Genomic DNA, 17,397 nt, shown 5'->3' on the forward strand with positions numbered 1-17,397 from the left:
TCTTTACTTTGCCATCAGTTGCTATTAAGTTTAGGCAAAAATATGTAGTTGAGAGTGAAAAAATATGTCTGCCCAGTGCATTTAAATGTGGGTCCTTTACAAGCATTCATATGTGTTTTTGATGAGTTAAATGATAGACCATCTAACTACGGCCAAAACCTTGTGTGTATCTGCGAGGTGCCAGCAGCTCCCAGCGACACCCAGGCTGAAACTGCACTGCTGTCTTAAGGGGTTAATTTAATTATAACTAGATTATGGATGGCTGTACAGACACAATAACAATGTGATAATTTTGCAAGACAGACAGAAAACCCTACTCAGTGAATATGGAATCAACAAAGATTTTAAACCTTTATATTTGCTGGAGGTGTAGAGAAATTATGCATGCCCAAGCCGAGTCGTACTTAAACTTTAAATGATATGGATAACTACAGTGGAATATATTTGGTGTTTTGCATTCCAGAGGCAAAATCTGTCCCAGGCAGCCTGCATCCTTGAGCTGTCTGCGTTTCACTTTGACAGATTCCTGGACACAACATCTCTGTGGCATATTTTGACAAAACTGAGACCAGAAAAAACACACCACCTGCTCCTGCAGACAGCTCTAAAGTATTTGGACACATCTCTGGTTGACAGTATATCTCAGCCTCACAGGTTTCAAACTGTCAACCAGGCAGAGTGATTGAGCTGACAAACCGGGGCAAATGGTTTTAAGTGGATGTAGCAGAGACGCAGCATCGCCCCGATGCTTTTGACATGGTACCCAATATTCAGCTTTTTTTTCGCTTGAGGCTGCCGAGTTCACTTCAGGGGGGGAACAAAATATCTGTGTCTCTGAAAGGTTCTGTCCCCTTTTACCTTTACTGCAAACACAGCTGGGTGCCGTAATTTTACTGTTCCCACTTTTGCTGTGAAAAACATTCAATTCAAATTAAAGCAATGACAAACAGGAGTATTAAATTTCATTGAGGCTCGGTTAGACATTTTTTCTCTAAAGTGTGAGCATCTTTTCCCACCTTGGTAAAGTGTGAGGGTATTATTTTTTTTTTCCCACAGTCTCAGATCCTGCTTCAAACCTGTAACTGATCTGCTGGGGCCTAAACTCCTCTTCACATGTGGTGTCGGGGCTTTAGGATTTGGGGATGTGGGGGATTATGGGATTTTCCGATTGCTCTGAAAACGACACCATGGGATAAAGAAATCCAAAAATGGCTGAGGTGCCCACATCAAGATTAGAGCGTATTATTTCACCCCTCGGGGAGCGAAGACAGGGAAGCCACTAGTGACAGCTTTGAAACAAGTGTGTTTGGGAAACATTTACAATTTAAGGGGATTGTAGAATACAAAGCCTTTTCGGGGCCAAAATCAGCTGTGCACAGTCAGCGCACGTTTGCAATTCCATGAAATGTCATTGCCTGTTGTGTAATGTGTTCTTTCCCTGAAACGGTTTAATTTTCTCTGGAAGTTGCAACCATTAATAACAGATCTACTGCATTGCACTTTGTTTGTGCTGAAACTACTTTTAAAAGCTGCTGCAGGTTATTCAGCGCTGCCGAGGTAAACTGTGGCACTTGAAAAAGTATCTCTGTATATTGTGGGGAGATACAGCAACAGCTTTATTTGTCACGTCAGTTAAATACATGAAATCTACAAAGACTGAATTTTCTATCATGCCATCAAGACAAAGTTCTTTCCCGCTACCTCCCCACCCTCCCCACAGAAATATCAGATGTCAAAACATGAGTTATTTTAGCCTGTGGGGCAGAGGCAGCACCTGCACTCACCACCATCCTCACAGACATCGCCCTTTAGGTAAATGAGCCCAGCAGTGAGAGGCGCAGCTGTCGTTATTGATCACCGAAGGCAGTTAGGGAATTTACTGGGTTGTTAAGTATTAGGGGGATGCTGGTGAAAGAGGTGCCCCCCTCCACCCTCACCCCCTTTTTTTTGTATTCCCATTTAAATTCCTTATTTCAATCCTCGTTGTTACATATAACCACAGGACTGTTGGGAAGAGGGGGCACAATAAAGCAGTACTTTGAATTATGCTGTTGAATCTACACCATATGTTACCTGAATTGCTATAGCGATAAAGCTGTAATAAAAAGCCAAAATAACATTTTTCTGAACAAATGTAACCAGAAGAAAGACAACACATCTGCTTCTGCTGTTTGGAGGGTACAACAAGGAACTGTTTCTTTATTTTCTGTGTTGATCAGGTTGGTGGTCCTAACCTCAGTCTATAGCTGTGGAGAATACATAAATTGTTGTGTACAGAATATATTCTTAAACACACGAAAATCTAAAAGTAAATAGATTTAGTAAGTATAAAAATATGCAATACAGCAACTTTACTTTTACATGCTGTACATTATTTTTATTAGGAAAACCGCCGACAACGCTGACATCTGTTCAACAAAAACTTTGACGCTGGCCATAAATCGAACGACCTCACCTGGGGTGTTCGAATTCACACCCTGGATGCATCAACTGAAAATCTCAGATGAGATTCTTTTTTTTTAATTTGACCTCAAACTACAGGTCAGAGGTCATGTTTTCTGAAAATCTTGCAAATGCAGTAACTCAAGAACGAGCTCAGCTAGGATGTTCAAATTCACACCATTGAGTCACACTGGTCAAGCTGGAGACACTGAACTTTGACCCGAAAGAATGAGTCCGAATGCTTTATTGTACACAACCATCTTTTATCCATCCATCCATCTATTCCTGTTTGGGGTGACGGGGGGGGCTGGTGCCTATCCCAGCTGACATGGGGCAAGAGGCAGGGTACACCCTGTACAGGTTGCCAGCCTGCAGGGCTAACACAGAGAGACAGACAACCATTCACACCTTTAGAGTGACCAATTAACCTAACTCCAGTAACTGCATGTCTTTGGACTGTGGGAGGAAACCACAAGCATGCAAGCTCCACACAGCGAGGGGCCCCGGGCCAAGATGGAATCGAACCCAGGCCTGGATGTCAGTCTAGCTGTGAGCCAGTGGTGCTAACCACCACACCACCATGCTGCCCCTCCATCTTTTATTAAAATAGAAAATCATTTATATTATTCGTATAATTCACGTTTTCACATTGTACTTTTTTTTTTTGTTTGCAAGCCTTATAACTCATAGTGCTTGCTTTTACGCTTGTCCTCATCACGCAGCAAATGCCTTGTAATGTGTAAATTTATTTGGCAATAAAACTGATTGTGATTAAACTGAATGTGGCAGAACAAAACCTTCTGTACAAACAGAAAGGAAAAACACTTGTTTAATTACAGTATAGCAAACACTGATGTGGGTCCTGATCAAGCTAAAGCAACTTGTTTGTTTTTTTTTTTTTAATGTTCTCATTCCAGTGTGGAAAACTAGAAAACTAAATGCTAACAGTTACAGAAACCTAATCCAAAGATAACCTGAAATCCAAAACTAACAAGATTCCTGAACTTGAAAACATTGGTAGTTTTAACAAAGAAGCACTAACTGACCTTTTGAGAAGGAGAATGGATCAAATGGACTTTTCCAGCCAAAGACGAATCCACTCTTAAAAGTAAGCAGGGAGGGACCATATTTTCTCCAGTGATTAAGTAACTATGGAAACCAGGTCAGATCTTAAGTAAATTAGTAGATCAAAACAACAATAACAAAAAAAACCCTTGGGCATATGTGCACATCACAAAATATCAGATGAAAAGAAGCTTGATTTGAAAAAGAATCTATACCTGTAGTGAAACACGCTCACTGGCAGCAGAGAGCCCAGCCACCTGTTGCATGCCTCAGCCCTCAATGTGCTTCCGCTTGTGGGAAAGGGTAAGTATGCCACAATGATTTTAAACCACCCGAGCTGCAATCACGCAAGGCCCACAGCTGAATGTCCTATCTTCCATACTTCACTTCCTTGCCCTTTTCACCTGCCCTAAAGCCTAGCTTCACAGTGAGACAGAGTCAGCCTCTGCAGTATTGATTGTGAAAACGGTGCTTGTAGCATGAAAGGACAACAAAAAGACCCCTCTGATTGACTGCGGGATAGCAATAGTCCACTCTTCCATGGCGTGGGTGTGATCATTAATAGTGTGGTAAACCCTGAGGTCAGTCTAGTCTCACGCTGTCGGGTGAGGTTGTGTCCAGAAGGAGTAATATGCTCACGCAGCTCTGCTTCATTACCCATCTGTCTGGAGAAGAAGAACAATGGCTTTCGTATCACTCTCTGTTTCTCGAACATTCATACCGGCTCTCTGTCTCTGTCTCACTATCACTGCTTCATTAGCTTTCTGCCTTCAGTTTGTCACATCTTCTCAACACTGAGAGGCAACAAAAGGACTAAGAAATCAGCAGCAATTTAGCTTTACCATTTCTATTTTGGTACTGTAGGCACTAAAAACGAGACCCTCTCATTAACAGTGGTCTCAGGTGGATGAAAGAAGCACAGATTTTCGTTTCTGTCATAGGAAGTGCAAAGTTCAAGAAGTGACAGCGGAGCTGTGATAGGAACAAAAGATCACTAACACAAACATTTCCTCAAAAAGCACTCGTGTGGATTTCTGTTCTGGCAGACTTCATCAGTCAGAGCTCGAGTCTAGTTCAAAGTCTGCTCGCAGCCAAGTACAGGAAGTGTCAAGTGATTTTGAGCCAGGCTGAAATGTGTTATTATGTTCCTTCTTGAACTGCAAGGCATCGGCCCATTCTGAATCCACTGAGACTGCACATTATCTGAAAGCACAAAATGTCACGATTCAAATTAGGCGAAACGTTTCAAGATCCTGAGAATACAGCAATAATAAAAGTGAGTATTGATCACATCCATTAAGGGTCAAAAAATGGAATGTGTGAGGTCTTGGAACAATTATTGACTTAAAACTAAATTTTGAGGCAAATTGTGATGCAAAGGCGAGCATCTGTGTTTGTGGAAATTATTCCACTTCTACACTGACAGACCCTGATTATTATTTGTTATTAATTTATTGCTCTTTTGTGGGGTCTGTTTTATCTTTTTTGTGGGTCATGGTTCAGTCTATCTTTATTTGTTGGCTATGTACCACAGGCTTTTACGGTGGCAGTAATTGACCCATTGCTTAAAAAGCCATCACTCGACCCAGCTGTCTTAGCTAATTATAGGCCAATCTCAACCATCATTTTCTCTCAAAAATTCTTGAAAGAGTAGTTTTAAAACAGCTAACTGATCATCTGCAGAGGAACAGTTTATTTGAAGAGTTTCCACCCGTTTGTCACCGAGGGGCTCCGTCAAAATATTTTCTATGCTTCAATCCCTGATTAGCAACTAAAAATAGCCCTGCAATAGAAACGTATTTAGCAGGATGCTTGTGAATACAGAACATTACAACATTAATGCAGCCCCCAGTTTTTCAACACAAACACTGACAACACAACAGCAGCAGTTGTTTCACAGACTGGTGTCAACTCCTCAGTAAGGAAAGTAGCTATTGGCTGTCCTAAAAGTCGCTATATTATGCCATCAGCTAATTTGCATAATTGGTCATTTGCATGTAGTTGTAATTGAGGCTGTAGGAGAGAGGAATAACGTGTTTGGAGAGACAAAAAAAAGAAAATAAACACCCTAATTATGTTTAAAACTACAAATGAACTTTATGAAATAACTTCATGACTTTAATGCTTTGCCTAGCCCACATTACATAAATCAATTTTGTCCTGTAGTGATTAATATTAGAATAGCAAATTTAATGAAAACACTTATGTGGGGTGTGATTCTTAACTCTAGCTTTATATTCAACCCTCCTCCTTTATCAATATCTTGGTGTCGACGTGAGGTCCAGGGTGGAGGGTGGGAGGCTCAGTAAATCCGCTGGCTGCATCCACTTCCACCATAAAAGTCACGTCTTCCGGTACAGACCAACTTCCACTATGGACTTGAGGTATGGCGGTACCCTCTTGCCTGCATCCAGGTACTCTTGGGGTCCGGGCGATGCCAAAGTATACAAAGGGATGCAGTACGAAGGAGTATGTACACAAAATGTACACTGCGACAGCAGAGGATTTCAGGTTTCTGGTCTATCTCCAAAACTCCAAAAGTCGCAGACGTCACATCAAAAGTCGTTTTTTAGAAAGAAAGTCGCCAGGGGAGGTCTGAAAAGTTACTAAATCTAGAAAAAAAAGTTGGCAATGCTGGTTTTACGTGCAGTCTGTCTGCAAAGAGGCGGAGCAGTTCTGAAGACGGTGAGCTCAGGTGGAGCGATAGGAGACGTTTTTCTAGCTTCCAAAGCAGCAGCGTTTTTTTTTTCTGTAACCACCATTAAACCTTTACTGGGAAACAGCTGGAAATCCTTCATCAACCACCTGATCAGCAAGTGTCAACATGAAGAAAACAGATCTTTGTAGCTGCTCCATCCACTGCAGTTTGTTTTACATTGTTTCTCAAATATGCAAATAACTGTTAATGAGACAAAAGTATTTCTTATCCGATTACTCAATTAATCAATGGAATAATCAACAGAATACTCGATTACTAAAATAATTGATAGTTGCAGCCCTACTTTAAAGTTACAATGTATAAAATATCACCACTAGATGTCAGTAGATTGGAGATTGCATTCAACTGAATTCTGCTTTCTTACCGCTCAAAATTCAAGTGAATAATCCCAGCTACAGTGGCCACTGGTCATCTCTAGTGAGTGTGACTGTCAGTCCACTGTTTACTGTTTACCTCAGCAGTCAATATGTAGCCATGTCTATTTACTCTGGAGAAGGCTGTAAAGTTTTATGAAAGGAGTCCAGTATGGATTGCTGAGTCAAAGAAGCTCACTTCTGACCAATGACAGAGATACTGAGATGAGTTGTTGAGGATATCCTGAACGTTTCTGTCGGTAATGGCTGCTGTTCACCTGTGTGAAACTTTCTTTTAAGTGGATCTAACATCATTATTGGTATGATCCTTCATACTTTTAGTCTGATGGTACTGATGGTCCGCGTACCACATATATGGCTGGTTTCTAGCTACATAGATAAACCACAATTAGGCAGAACAGTGATGTCCATCTCGGCCACTCTATTCAAGATGGGAGGCAACATGGCGGCCTCCTCAAACTGGAGCCCACTCCCAAGTATTTTTAATGGATGAATTCTAATTTAATCAGAATGCATCCGTTTGTTGGAATGAGTACAATATTCTTTTTTCTATTAAATAAAACTCAAAAAATGACTGACTGTACCTTTAATGTTTTTACTTCATTCAATTTTTTTTTTTTTTTTGCAGTGTTCAACACTTTGAGTACTTTTTGTACTACGTTGTATCACGGCATCTGCAAAATGTGTGTGTGTGAGGACAGACAACAGCAAAAAGATACTTCTTAAATACTGCCACTTTTTGTGGCATCTATTGGCAACATGCTTGTTGAAGTGCTTTGCGCTGGACACTGTTTTCACCTCAAACACCCAATAAATAAAATGCCTCTTAAATAAAAGCTGTGGATTAAAAAAGTCATATTGATTAGCATTTAAGCACCTGCTAAAACCTCCCAAGATGCCCCTGCCAGCATGCACCGTTGTGATAACATGCGTCATTATCTTGGTCAGTCTTATCTCTGCTTTTGGCAGTTTACAGCTGTCCTTTATCAGCAGAGTTTAAATATAATTTCTCGCTGATTGTTTGAGCGTAATGTTAAGTCTGCCTCTGTGGATAAAATTAAGTGTGAGTTAGTGTGTGACCTATGTAAACTTTAATAGATGCCAATCAGAGAAATGGCCATCTTTTATCTGTTTCTCAAAGAAAGTCAGTCTGTGTTTATCAGTCTGGTTGTTACACGTATTCTTTAGAGTTTCTAGATGTACTAATCTCTCCAGAGTTGAGAATATGAACTTTTAAACTACAAAATACTTGAGTCTGAACTCTGTGTGCCAGCATGCTTACACCAGTCATCTTTAGTGGTACTTCAGCAAAGAGGTTTTCATTGTTAGATTCAGCTTTAGATATTGTGCGGTGAAAAAAACAAACAAACCCTTATCAGCATGGGCAGCACTTGGCGCTGCAGCATCAACACACATACTCAATCTCAGCATCAAATCAGTGATGTACACACATATATAGGGCCAGTTCCACATATGCCCCTACACGCTCCCACTCTGTGAGTGTATGGAGTCTGATGAAGGGTCTCTTAAGTAAGGGGGAGGTTTGAAATACAGCAGCAACCTTTGGGATGACCTTGTAATCAGGATATTCAGCTGATGGATGCACTGAGATCATGTCTACTCCTTACTGATGATGTTCCCATTCCAATTCAGCTTAATTCAGATGTTTAATAGTTCTGAAACTCACTTTTCTTTAATCATTACATTGGCAATATTGGCATTAATGACAAAAAAAATCTGCAAAAAAACTAATTTTCTAAATTATCTGTATTGGTACAACCATGGATCTAATGTAAACAGGAATTGTTATTGGCTAATTCTGCATAGTTTTAATATCTATCCATCCATCCTTCTGTCAAGACACCGCTGTGTGACAGGCAGGATTAGGACCCCAGTGAAGGACTCAGAAACAGGAACTGACTCTTACACAGCTTTATTGCCAGAGTCAAAACCAAAACAATAATCAAACTAAATGAACAAACTACACAGAGGCAAAAAAGTCAAATAAAGAAAAAGTAAGATACTGCACTGGATACACACAACAAGAGGGAGAACACAACAAAGCACAAAGGGAAACTGAGACACTAAATACACTTCAGGACAACGAGAGGATGGGAAGCAGGTGGACACACGGCTGGGAGCAACCAACATAATTATTAAAGGGGAAATTAACCCAGATGTAAAACACAGAGCAGAAGTATTACCAGAATAAAACAGCAAGGGAGCAACAACCAAATAGGGAGGCAAACTCAGCACAACACACAAAGGATAACAAAACCCAAAAGCTCTGGATCAAATCCAGAGACCATGACACCATCCATCCATCCATCCATCCATCATCTTCTGCTTATCCAATTCAGGGCTGCGGAGGGGTGGAGCCTATCCCAGCTAGGCTAAAACATTTAGTAAAATTAGGAATCACTGAATTCCTGTTTACATTCCCCAAAGCTCTAAATTGCAGTGCATGATTTTGTATCAAAAGTAATAAATGGAGTGCCAAAATGCATCAATACCAACATGACTGAGTTTCAGAACATCCCAGAAACATGGAGAGGGAGTTTTGTGAAGGCTCATAGTATTTGAAAACCTGCAGTGTTTTAGTGGATGCTTCACTTAAAGATGTGTTGCTGCAGTGGAAAAAGTTAAAAACAAGACAGAGTTAACATGTTAACATTTCTGACCTGTCAACGCATTTTGTAGCAAAGGATTGTCACCACAGGCATGCAGCAACATATTTCAGTGCACGGCGCAGGGTCGGCTTCAATTTACCGTGACAGGGGATGAAGACTCGGCAAGCGACAGTCCAGCCGAGATGAAGCTTTGTGGGGAGCCGTGTGAAATTTCAGATGACATGGAGAGGCCAGGACTGTGGACAGCCAAGAAATCCTCTTCAGGCATAAATCCTCCAGGCTCGAAATCCAGTCCGCCTCTTGACTAAGCTGTAAATTCTCCTTACTGGACACTTCATTTAGTTTTTAATTTGAACATGAAAGCTCTTAATTTGTGCAAAAAAAAAAAGGGGGGGGGGGGGGGGTAGCAGATTCTAGGGGATTTTTTCCCCCCATAACATTTTGAGAACGTAAGGATACTTTTGACAAGAAGTCGTCATTTTTAAGCATTTTAATTTTGTACAGTTTTATGGTTTAATTCCACCATGTTTTAGAGGTAAATATTAAAGTTTAGCTCCACTACATTTGTCTGAAAGGTTACAGAAATAAAATACTAATATAAAATTAGCTCAGATTTGGGTGCTTACATTTATTCTGTATGTCTGTGTAGATTCTCAGTTATCCAGGTCATAGTAGTCTCTGGAGCTTGAAAAAAGGCGACTGGACTTCTTTTTTGTTTCTTGAAGACGTTTCACCTCTCATCCGAAAGGCTTCTTCAGTTCTCAACCAAATGGTGGAGAGACCCAGGTATTTAAACCCCTGTGGGCGTAGTCCCCTGGAGGTGGTTATGACCCTCTATTGATCATGTGCTTGAACACATGTGCCCAGGTGTGAAGGGGGCGTGGGTCATATTTAATCAGTGGTTTCAGTTGAAACCAACATGGAGCGGAGTCCTAAGTTGGTTTCAACTGAAACCACTGATTAAATATGACCCACGCCCCCTTCACACCTGGGCACATGTGTTCAAGCACATGATCAATAGAGGGTCATAACCACCTCCAGGGGACTACGCCCACAGGGGTTTAAATACCTGGGTCTCTCCACCATTTGGTTGAGAACTGAAGAAGCCTTTCGGATGAGAGGTGAAACGTCTTCAAGAAACAAAAAAGAAGTCCAGTCGCCTTTTTTCAAGCTCCAGAGACTACATTTATTCTGCTGCATCAAGTTTATTTCAGCAGTGGAAAAAGTAATCACACACAGACACACACATGTGGCTTGCAGACTATGAAGAAGCTAAGATGGCAATGGTGAAAATGCACAAGGCTTCACAAAATAACGTGATATAATTTTATGGAGAATGATAATCCAATAATCCAAACCAGGACTAAAGAGCAAAGTGTCAGAATAACGTAATGATACAAGGAGATATTCCATGTGAGTCACTGGCTGGCAGAGAGTTAAAAAGAAGAACAGATAAGTGAATAGGGAAGAGTGACAACTGAAAGGGGTAAAGAAAGGACTTTAAATCCACAGAAGGAAGTGATAAGGAAACAAGGAACCAGTGAAGGCACCGCTGACAATCACTGAGGAGGGAAAAAGACAAAGAGGGAAATGATAAATGCACACAGGAAAGACATGCAAAAAATAAATAAATAAATAAAGCAGACCCAAATGATAAAAAATTTTTATCTGCAAGTATAAACAGATAAATTCAAAGCAGCATAAAAATACAAATACTCAAAACTGCCTTACACAGCTGCTCATTCATCGTTATCAGCTTTTTTATTAATAAGATATTACATATAATCTCTCAAAATATAACTCTTGAGTAAACAGAGCCTTAAATGCCTCAGGTATCTTATAGGAAAGGCTAAGTTGAGTAAATATCAGAGGCGAGTGGGTACTGCAGTTGCTATCTGTGGTGTTATGGGGGGGGTGGTGTGTTAAAGGATCCTCCAAGAGGCCATAAGATGCTCCCCAGCACGAGTTATTGCGGATAAATCTGAGCAATCACAGTGTGTGGAAAAGCACACTCCAGCAGAGATTAAAGAGTTGAATTCAATCCCTGCTTAAGCACGTCGAAGACACTCCAAGCATCATATAGTGAAATATAATTACTTTGAGCAAAATGCCCCAAAGGGAAATTTAAGAGATGCAGTCTATATGTTTCCTGTGTTTGCCCCCCCCCATTTTTGGTCCCTGTGAATCCTTGCGGAGTGCTTGTCAGCATTCTTGGTACATCTCCAGCTCTTTGTATGCTGCTTGTTCCCCAGGAAGCATTTTCATACCATAAAATAAATGAGTTTGACTGTGCCTGTGTTATCTGCTTCGTGGTGAGAATCCCAGAAGAAGGCTCCTGACACCATGGACCTTTTCCCATGAGCCTTTTTACAAATTTAAACAGTTTACATTGTTTGCTTTTTTTTTTTTATCATCTGCCAGACTATAATTACTTTTACCACTAGAGCATGTGTAATGCCATAGAAAATTATCCCTGTCTAAGTTCATACTACACACACAGTTAAATTCTGTTTACAGTACCATGCTTCCCTTATCTGTTGACTCAAAGGAAGACAAATGGAGGTTACTTTAATATTTATGAAGTCTTCTAGTCCTCGCTTGCTGTCCTTAGTCTTACATTAGAAACCCCTGATTTAGCATCAGACCTTTTTGAAAAATCATCTCCTAACAGATTCTCTCTCTTTCTCTGTGTCCTCTGTCCCCTCTCACCCTTGTGATCACCATCTGTTTATCCATATTGTGTGATCCTCTGTTTCTGGCCCCCATGGCTCATCACCAGACGCTACTTTTGGCCTCCTGCTTGGTGTGTTTGTGGTCTGTGGCCTGGCATTGCTGGGACTTCTTACATTCGTCTCCTGGAAGCTGTGCTGGGTGCCTTGGCGGACTAAGGCCCACTTTCCCAGTCCATCCCTCAACCTGGCCTGCGGCCCACAGCACTGCCCGCTCCAGCCGCCGCTCCTGTTGCCCAGTCCCCAGCAGTCACCGGTCACCATGGCAACAGAGAAGGTGAAGGACCCCATGGGCTCGATTGGTTTCCTGGAGGCTGCGGTGAAGATAAGCCATACCTCTCCTGACATCCCCACTGATGTGCAGCTCTCCATGAGGGAGCACTTCCTGCGCCGCACGCAACGCATGCAAAGGCAAACCACTGAGCCGGCTTCCTCCACTCGGTCAGTCACATACATGCATGTGCATATAAATCTGATGACACATGAGACTGTCTGTAGTAGTTATTTACAACATGTGGACATCTAACATGAAATAAGTGTGTTAATCAGTGTGTGTAAAGACCTCTTAGAAAATTTCAACTCTAATTACAGATATACCATCTAAAAAATTTGATATTGCCATTTAGAATTATAATTAATTATATAATCATCAAAAAATAAATAAATGTTACTAACAAAGTAAAAGATCAGCTGCAGCTTTACAAGTAAAACTGTACGTTTCTACTATGTAGGTAAGTGAATATCAGTGATTAATTTTGCCCGCATTGATCTGTTCATGCAGCTGGCACAGTGATATACTTAATCATATACAGATACAAATAAAATGTTACTATTGTGAAATGAAAACAATAGGGTATGTTCATAGGTGCATACCTGCGGAAAAACAGGTCAATTTAACCCATTGCCTGGAAACATGTTCATGTCACAATATCTGATGCAGATAAGAACTAGGACTGGGCGATATTGACCAAAAAGAATATCTCTATATTTTTTAGCTGAATGGTGATATATCTCCATATTTTTTTCTTCCCAAAAGGTATAAACAAAAAGGCACTTCTGAGTCAAACCTACACGTCCCAAATGTCACACAGGCACTTTTATTAACATTCAGCTGTCGATGTACATGAGAAATTGCTCAAGAATAAACTATTGGAATATTTAAATAATAATGCTCCTCAAATAAATTAATGCTTTTTTCCTCCATAACAAAAGACTCACAGTTGTGCTATTCAAATGTAAACAGAAAAGATACAGAGCAAAAATAGCAAAAGGCTGACTTATTCTGTAAAAAGCCAGTCTGCAGTGAAGTAGACTTCACCAAAGTGCTTCCTCCTGTGTGTACTCCTGTACATCTAGTACTCTGTGCAAATAACAAAACATGTAAACAGACTGAATGAACAAAATTCCATCCTTCAGTCAGCAGCATTCTAGCCAGCTCAGTAAATCCATAGACATATGCACCGGCATATCACAGCAACGGGCCCACCCGCTCAGTGCGGCTTATGCGTGTCCGCCGGCTGCATCACAAGCACATGAAAAAGACCCACTTCCTCTATTAAGGTCACGTGATTTATGGTACAAACCAACTTCCGCTATGGAGTTGAGGTATGGGAGCACCCTCTTGCCTGCAGCCAGGTACGCAGTACGAAGGCTGTATGTACATAAAACACGGTGGCAGTGGAGGATTTCAGGTTTCCAAAACTCTCCAAAAGTCAGCGACGGGGTCTGAACAGTCGCTAAGTTGGCAACACTGCCATGCTGTCGCTTCCTGCATGTTTTACGGGTGAAGCGGTGAGGGAGAGAGGCGGGGCAGTGAGAGGCTGTGCAGATACAAATTGGGAGAAGAGAAAGGTGAACTGGTGGATCTACAAGTATGACTGCAACGTGACCTAGACTATATCAATGTAAAGGATATTGTCTCATCTTATATCTCGTATGAAAATAGATCGATATTTCTTTAAAACTCAATATATTGCCCATACGTAGTACAAACATTAGAGGGTTACCTATGGATCAGGAGCCTGGTATATCCACAGAATGACCAGCAACAAGTGAATTGCTTCACAGCTTTAGGTATACTTGAGTGCCAAGCTTGGTTACTCAATTCCTGATGGTCTAGGAGGAGTTTGCGGACAAAGAAACACGCAAACACAGAGACAGAGATTTTGTGTAGTGTAGTAAGTTATGCTTTTTTAAGGATAAAAATTCACATTTATGTTCACATCTCTGGGGTTCACTGAACCTCGTGGTGCTTTTTGTTAACACAGCTTTGCTTTGCCTTTTACTTTTACGTTTATACTTTCCATTCAATAGATGATTTTTTTTTTTTCTCAGTCAGAATCAGAATTTTGTCAACACTAGTTCAGCTCAATGTGCCTGAGCTGTTCAATTCAAAACATCCAGATTTCCCCAATTAAATTTAAAGTTGTTTTTACTCTCAGGCCTTTCAGATACGGACAGTCAGGAACCATAGGCATTACATTAAAAGTCATCGAGTCTCCCTTTCCCATAATTTTTTTAACATGCAGATTAGCATGACAGTGTTTAGCTTTGCCTCTTTTCCACTAGTACCTACTCTGCTCGGCTTGACAACTCTACTATTGAGAGGAAGCTCAATTGTAATGGAAAACAGCTGAAAGTTAAACTGAATAGGTGCTCGTGGAAAAGAAGCTCCTGAATGCCTCAAAATCTGAAATAGATAAATGTGGGCCAAAATCTGTTGAAACCAAGGAAATGTCAGAGGCAACTATTGCATATGGGCAGCCTTTTAATGTGTACTTATCCTTCTGAAGGTTGTATTTTAATCAAAACCATTTTTTTCTAAACCTAATTACATACAGGGGTTGGACAATGAAACTGAAACACCTGGTTTTAGACCACAATAATTTATTAGTATGGTGTAGGGCCTCCTTTTGCAGCCAATACAGCGTCAATTCGTCTTGGGAATGACATATACAAGTCCTGCACAGTGGTCAGAGGGATTTTAAGTCATTCTTCTTGCAGGATAGTGGCCAGGTCACGATGTGATGCTGGTGGAGGAAAACGTTTCCTGACTCGCTCCTCCAAAACACCCCAAAGTGGATCAATAATATTTAGATCTGGTGACTGTGCAGGCCATGGGAGATGTTCAACTTCACTTTCATGTTCATCAAACCAATCTTTCACCAGTCTTGCTGTGTGTATTGGTGCATTGTCATCCTGATACACGGCACCGCCTTCAGGATACAATGTTTGAACCATTGGATGCACTTGGTCCTCCAGAATGGTTCGGTAGTCCTTGGCAGTGACGCGCCCATCTAGCACAAGCATTGGGCCAAAGGAATGCCATGATATGGCAGCCCAAACCATCACTGATCCACCCCCATGCTTCACTCTGGGCATGCAACAGTCTGGGTGGTACGCTTCTTTGGGGCTTCTCCACACCGTAACTCTCCCGGATGTGGGAAAAACAGTAAAGGTGGACTCATCAGAGAACAATACATGTTTCACATTGTCCACAGCCCAAGATTTGCGCTCCTTGCACCATTGAAACCAACGTTTGGCATTGGCACGAGTGACCAAAGGTTTGGCTATAGTAGCCCGGCCGTGTATATTGACCCTGTGGAGCTCCCGACGGACAGTTTTGGTGGAAACAGGAGAGTTGAGGTGCACATTTAATTCTGCCATGATTTGGGCAGCCCTGGTTTTATGTTTTTTGGATACAATCCGGGTTAGCACCCGAACATCCCTTTCAGACAGCTTCCTCTTGCGTCCACAGTTAATCCTGTTGGATGTGGTTCGTCCTTCTTGGTGGTATGCTGACATTATCCTGGATACCGTGGCTCTTGATACATCACAAAGACTTGCTGTCTTGGTCACAGATGCACCAGCAAGACGTGCACCAACAATTTGTCCTCTTTTGAACTCTGGTATGTCACCCATAATGTTGTGTGCATTGTAATATTTTGAGCAAAACTGTGCTCTTACCCCGCAAATTGAACCTTCACACTCTGCTCTTACTGGTGCAATGTGCAATTAATGAAGATTGGCCACCAGGCTGGTCCAATTTAGCCATGAAACCTCCCACACTAAAATGACAGGTGTTTCAGTTTCATTGTCCAACCCCTGTAGTTTCAGTGTGTAAACCTAACCAAACAATGACAGAAGGTAAAGTCAAAAAGAAAAGTTAAAGTGCTGATGCTAAAATTATGTTAAAAGGGTTCCTTTTGTATTAAATTATAACAAGTGGTTCCTCACCATCTTAGCATGTGATAAGCTGACAGTGAGAATGTATTATTATTATTATTATTATTATTATTAGTTCAACACAACTCGTTAACACAAACTACAGCTATTCCCTCATAGTCACATTATTCCTGTCCTTTCTGTCCTTGCAGGCATAATTCATTCAAAAGACACCTGCCCAGGCAGATGCAGGTGGGCAGTCTAGATCTGGGAAATGACTATGTGGTGGACAAGGATGAAAAGCCCACTAGCATTGGCCGCATCCAACCAGAGCTCTACCAACAGAAGGCTTCAGAATCAGAGGACTCGTCCAAGAACAGCAGCAAAAACTGTGGCAAGATTAACTTCTCCCTCAAGTACGACTATGAAAATGAGTCTCTCCTTGTCAACATCCTCAAGGCAGTAGACCTACCAGCCAAAGACTTATGCGGCACATCTGACCCTTACGTGAAGATCTACCTGCTGCCCGACCGCAAGAAGTTCCAGACTCGTGTCCATCGGAAGACGCTCAACCCCACATTCAGTGAGAGCTTCCAGTTTCCTGTGCCTTATGATGAGTTGGCTGCCAGGAAGCTCCATATGAGTGTTTTTGATTTTGACCGATTTTCACGGCATGATATGATTGGTGAGGTTGTTTTGGAGAACTTGTTTGAGACATCAGACCTCTCCAGGGAGACAAACATATGGATGGACATCCAGTACGCAACCAGTGTAAGAATCTATTGACTTTTTTGGTTTTTCAACTAGAGTCCAGATCAAATGAGTAAAGAGTGAATGATGTCTGACTGATAGATACACCTACTTTAGTTTATGTAAACACCCACCAGCCATTTCATTAGTTATACTTGTTCAGCTGCTTGTTAATACAGATATCTAATGAGCCAGTCACATGGCAGCAATTGAATGCATTTAGGTATGTAGACATGGTTAAGGTGACCTACTGAAATTCCACCTGAGCATCAGAATTTGGAAGATAGATGAGTTTGTAAGTGCCTTTGAATGTGGATGTTGGTGCCAAAAAGGCCAAACAAGTGGTGTAATGGTGTGAGGGATCATTATCAACTGAGCATTGTTTAAACACACAGCCTACTTCAGTATTGTTGCTCACCATGTCCATCCCTTTATGACTACAGTGTACCCATCTTCGAACGTCTGATTCCAGAAGGGTAATGCGCCATGTCACAAAGCTCAGATCATCTCAAACAGGAGATTCA

At 41.3% G+C, this 17,397-nt stretch overlaps 1 protein-coding gene across 1 annotated transcript in view; it reads left to right on the forward strand.

Annotated features, from left to right (window-relative positions):
* The window catches only part of syt6a (synaptotagmin VIa), an 82,318-nt gene that overhangs the window by 48,409 nt on the left and 16,512 nt on the right, over positions 1 to 17,397 (forward strand). Inside the window, exons 3-4 of the mRNA XM_030734100.1 lie at positions 12,010 to 12,400; positions 16,336 to 16,894. Of these exons, the coding sequence (XP_030589960.1) occupies positions 12,010 to 12,400; positions 16,336 to 16,894 (950 nt within the window). The remainder of the gene's footprint in view (positions 1 to 12,009; positions 12,401 to 16,335; positions 16,895 to 17,397) is intronic.

The sequence above is a fragment of the Archocentrus centrarchus genome, chromosome 7, assembly GCF_007364275.1.
Source record: "Archocentrus centrarchus isolate MPI-CPG fArcCen1 chromosome 7, fArcCen1, whole genome shotgun sequence".
NCBI classification, from domain to species: domain Eukaryota; kingdom Metazoa; phylum Chordata; class Actinopteri; order Cichliformes; family Cichlidae; genus Archocentrus; species Archocentrus centrarchus.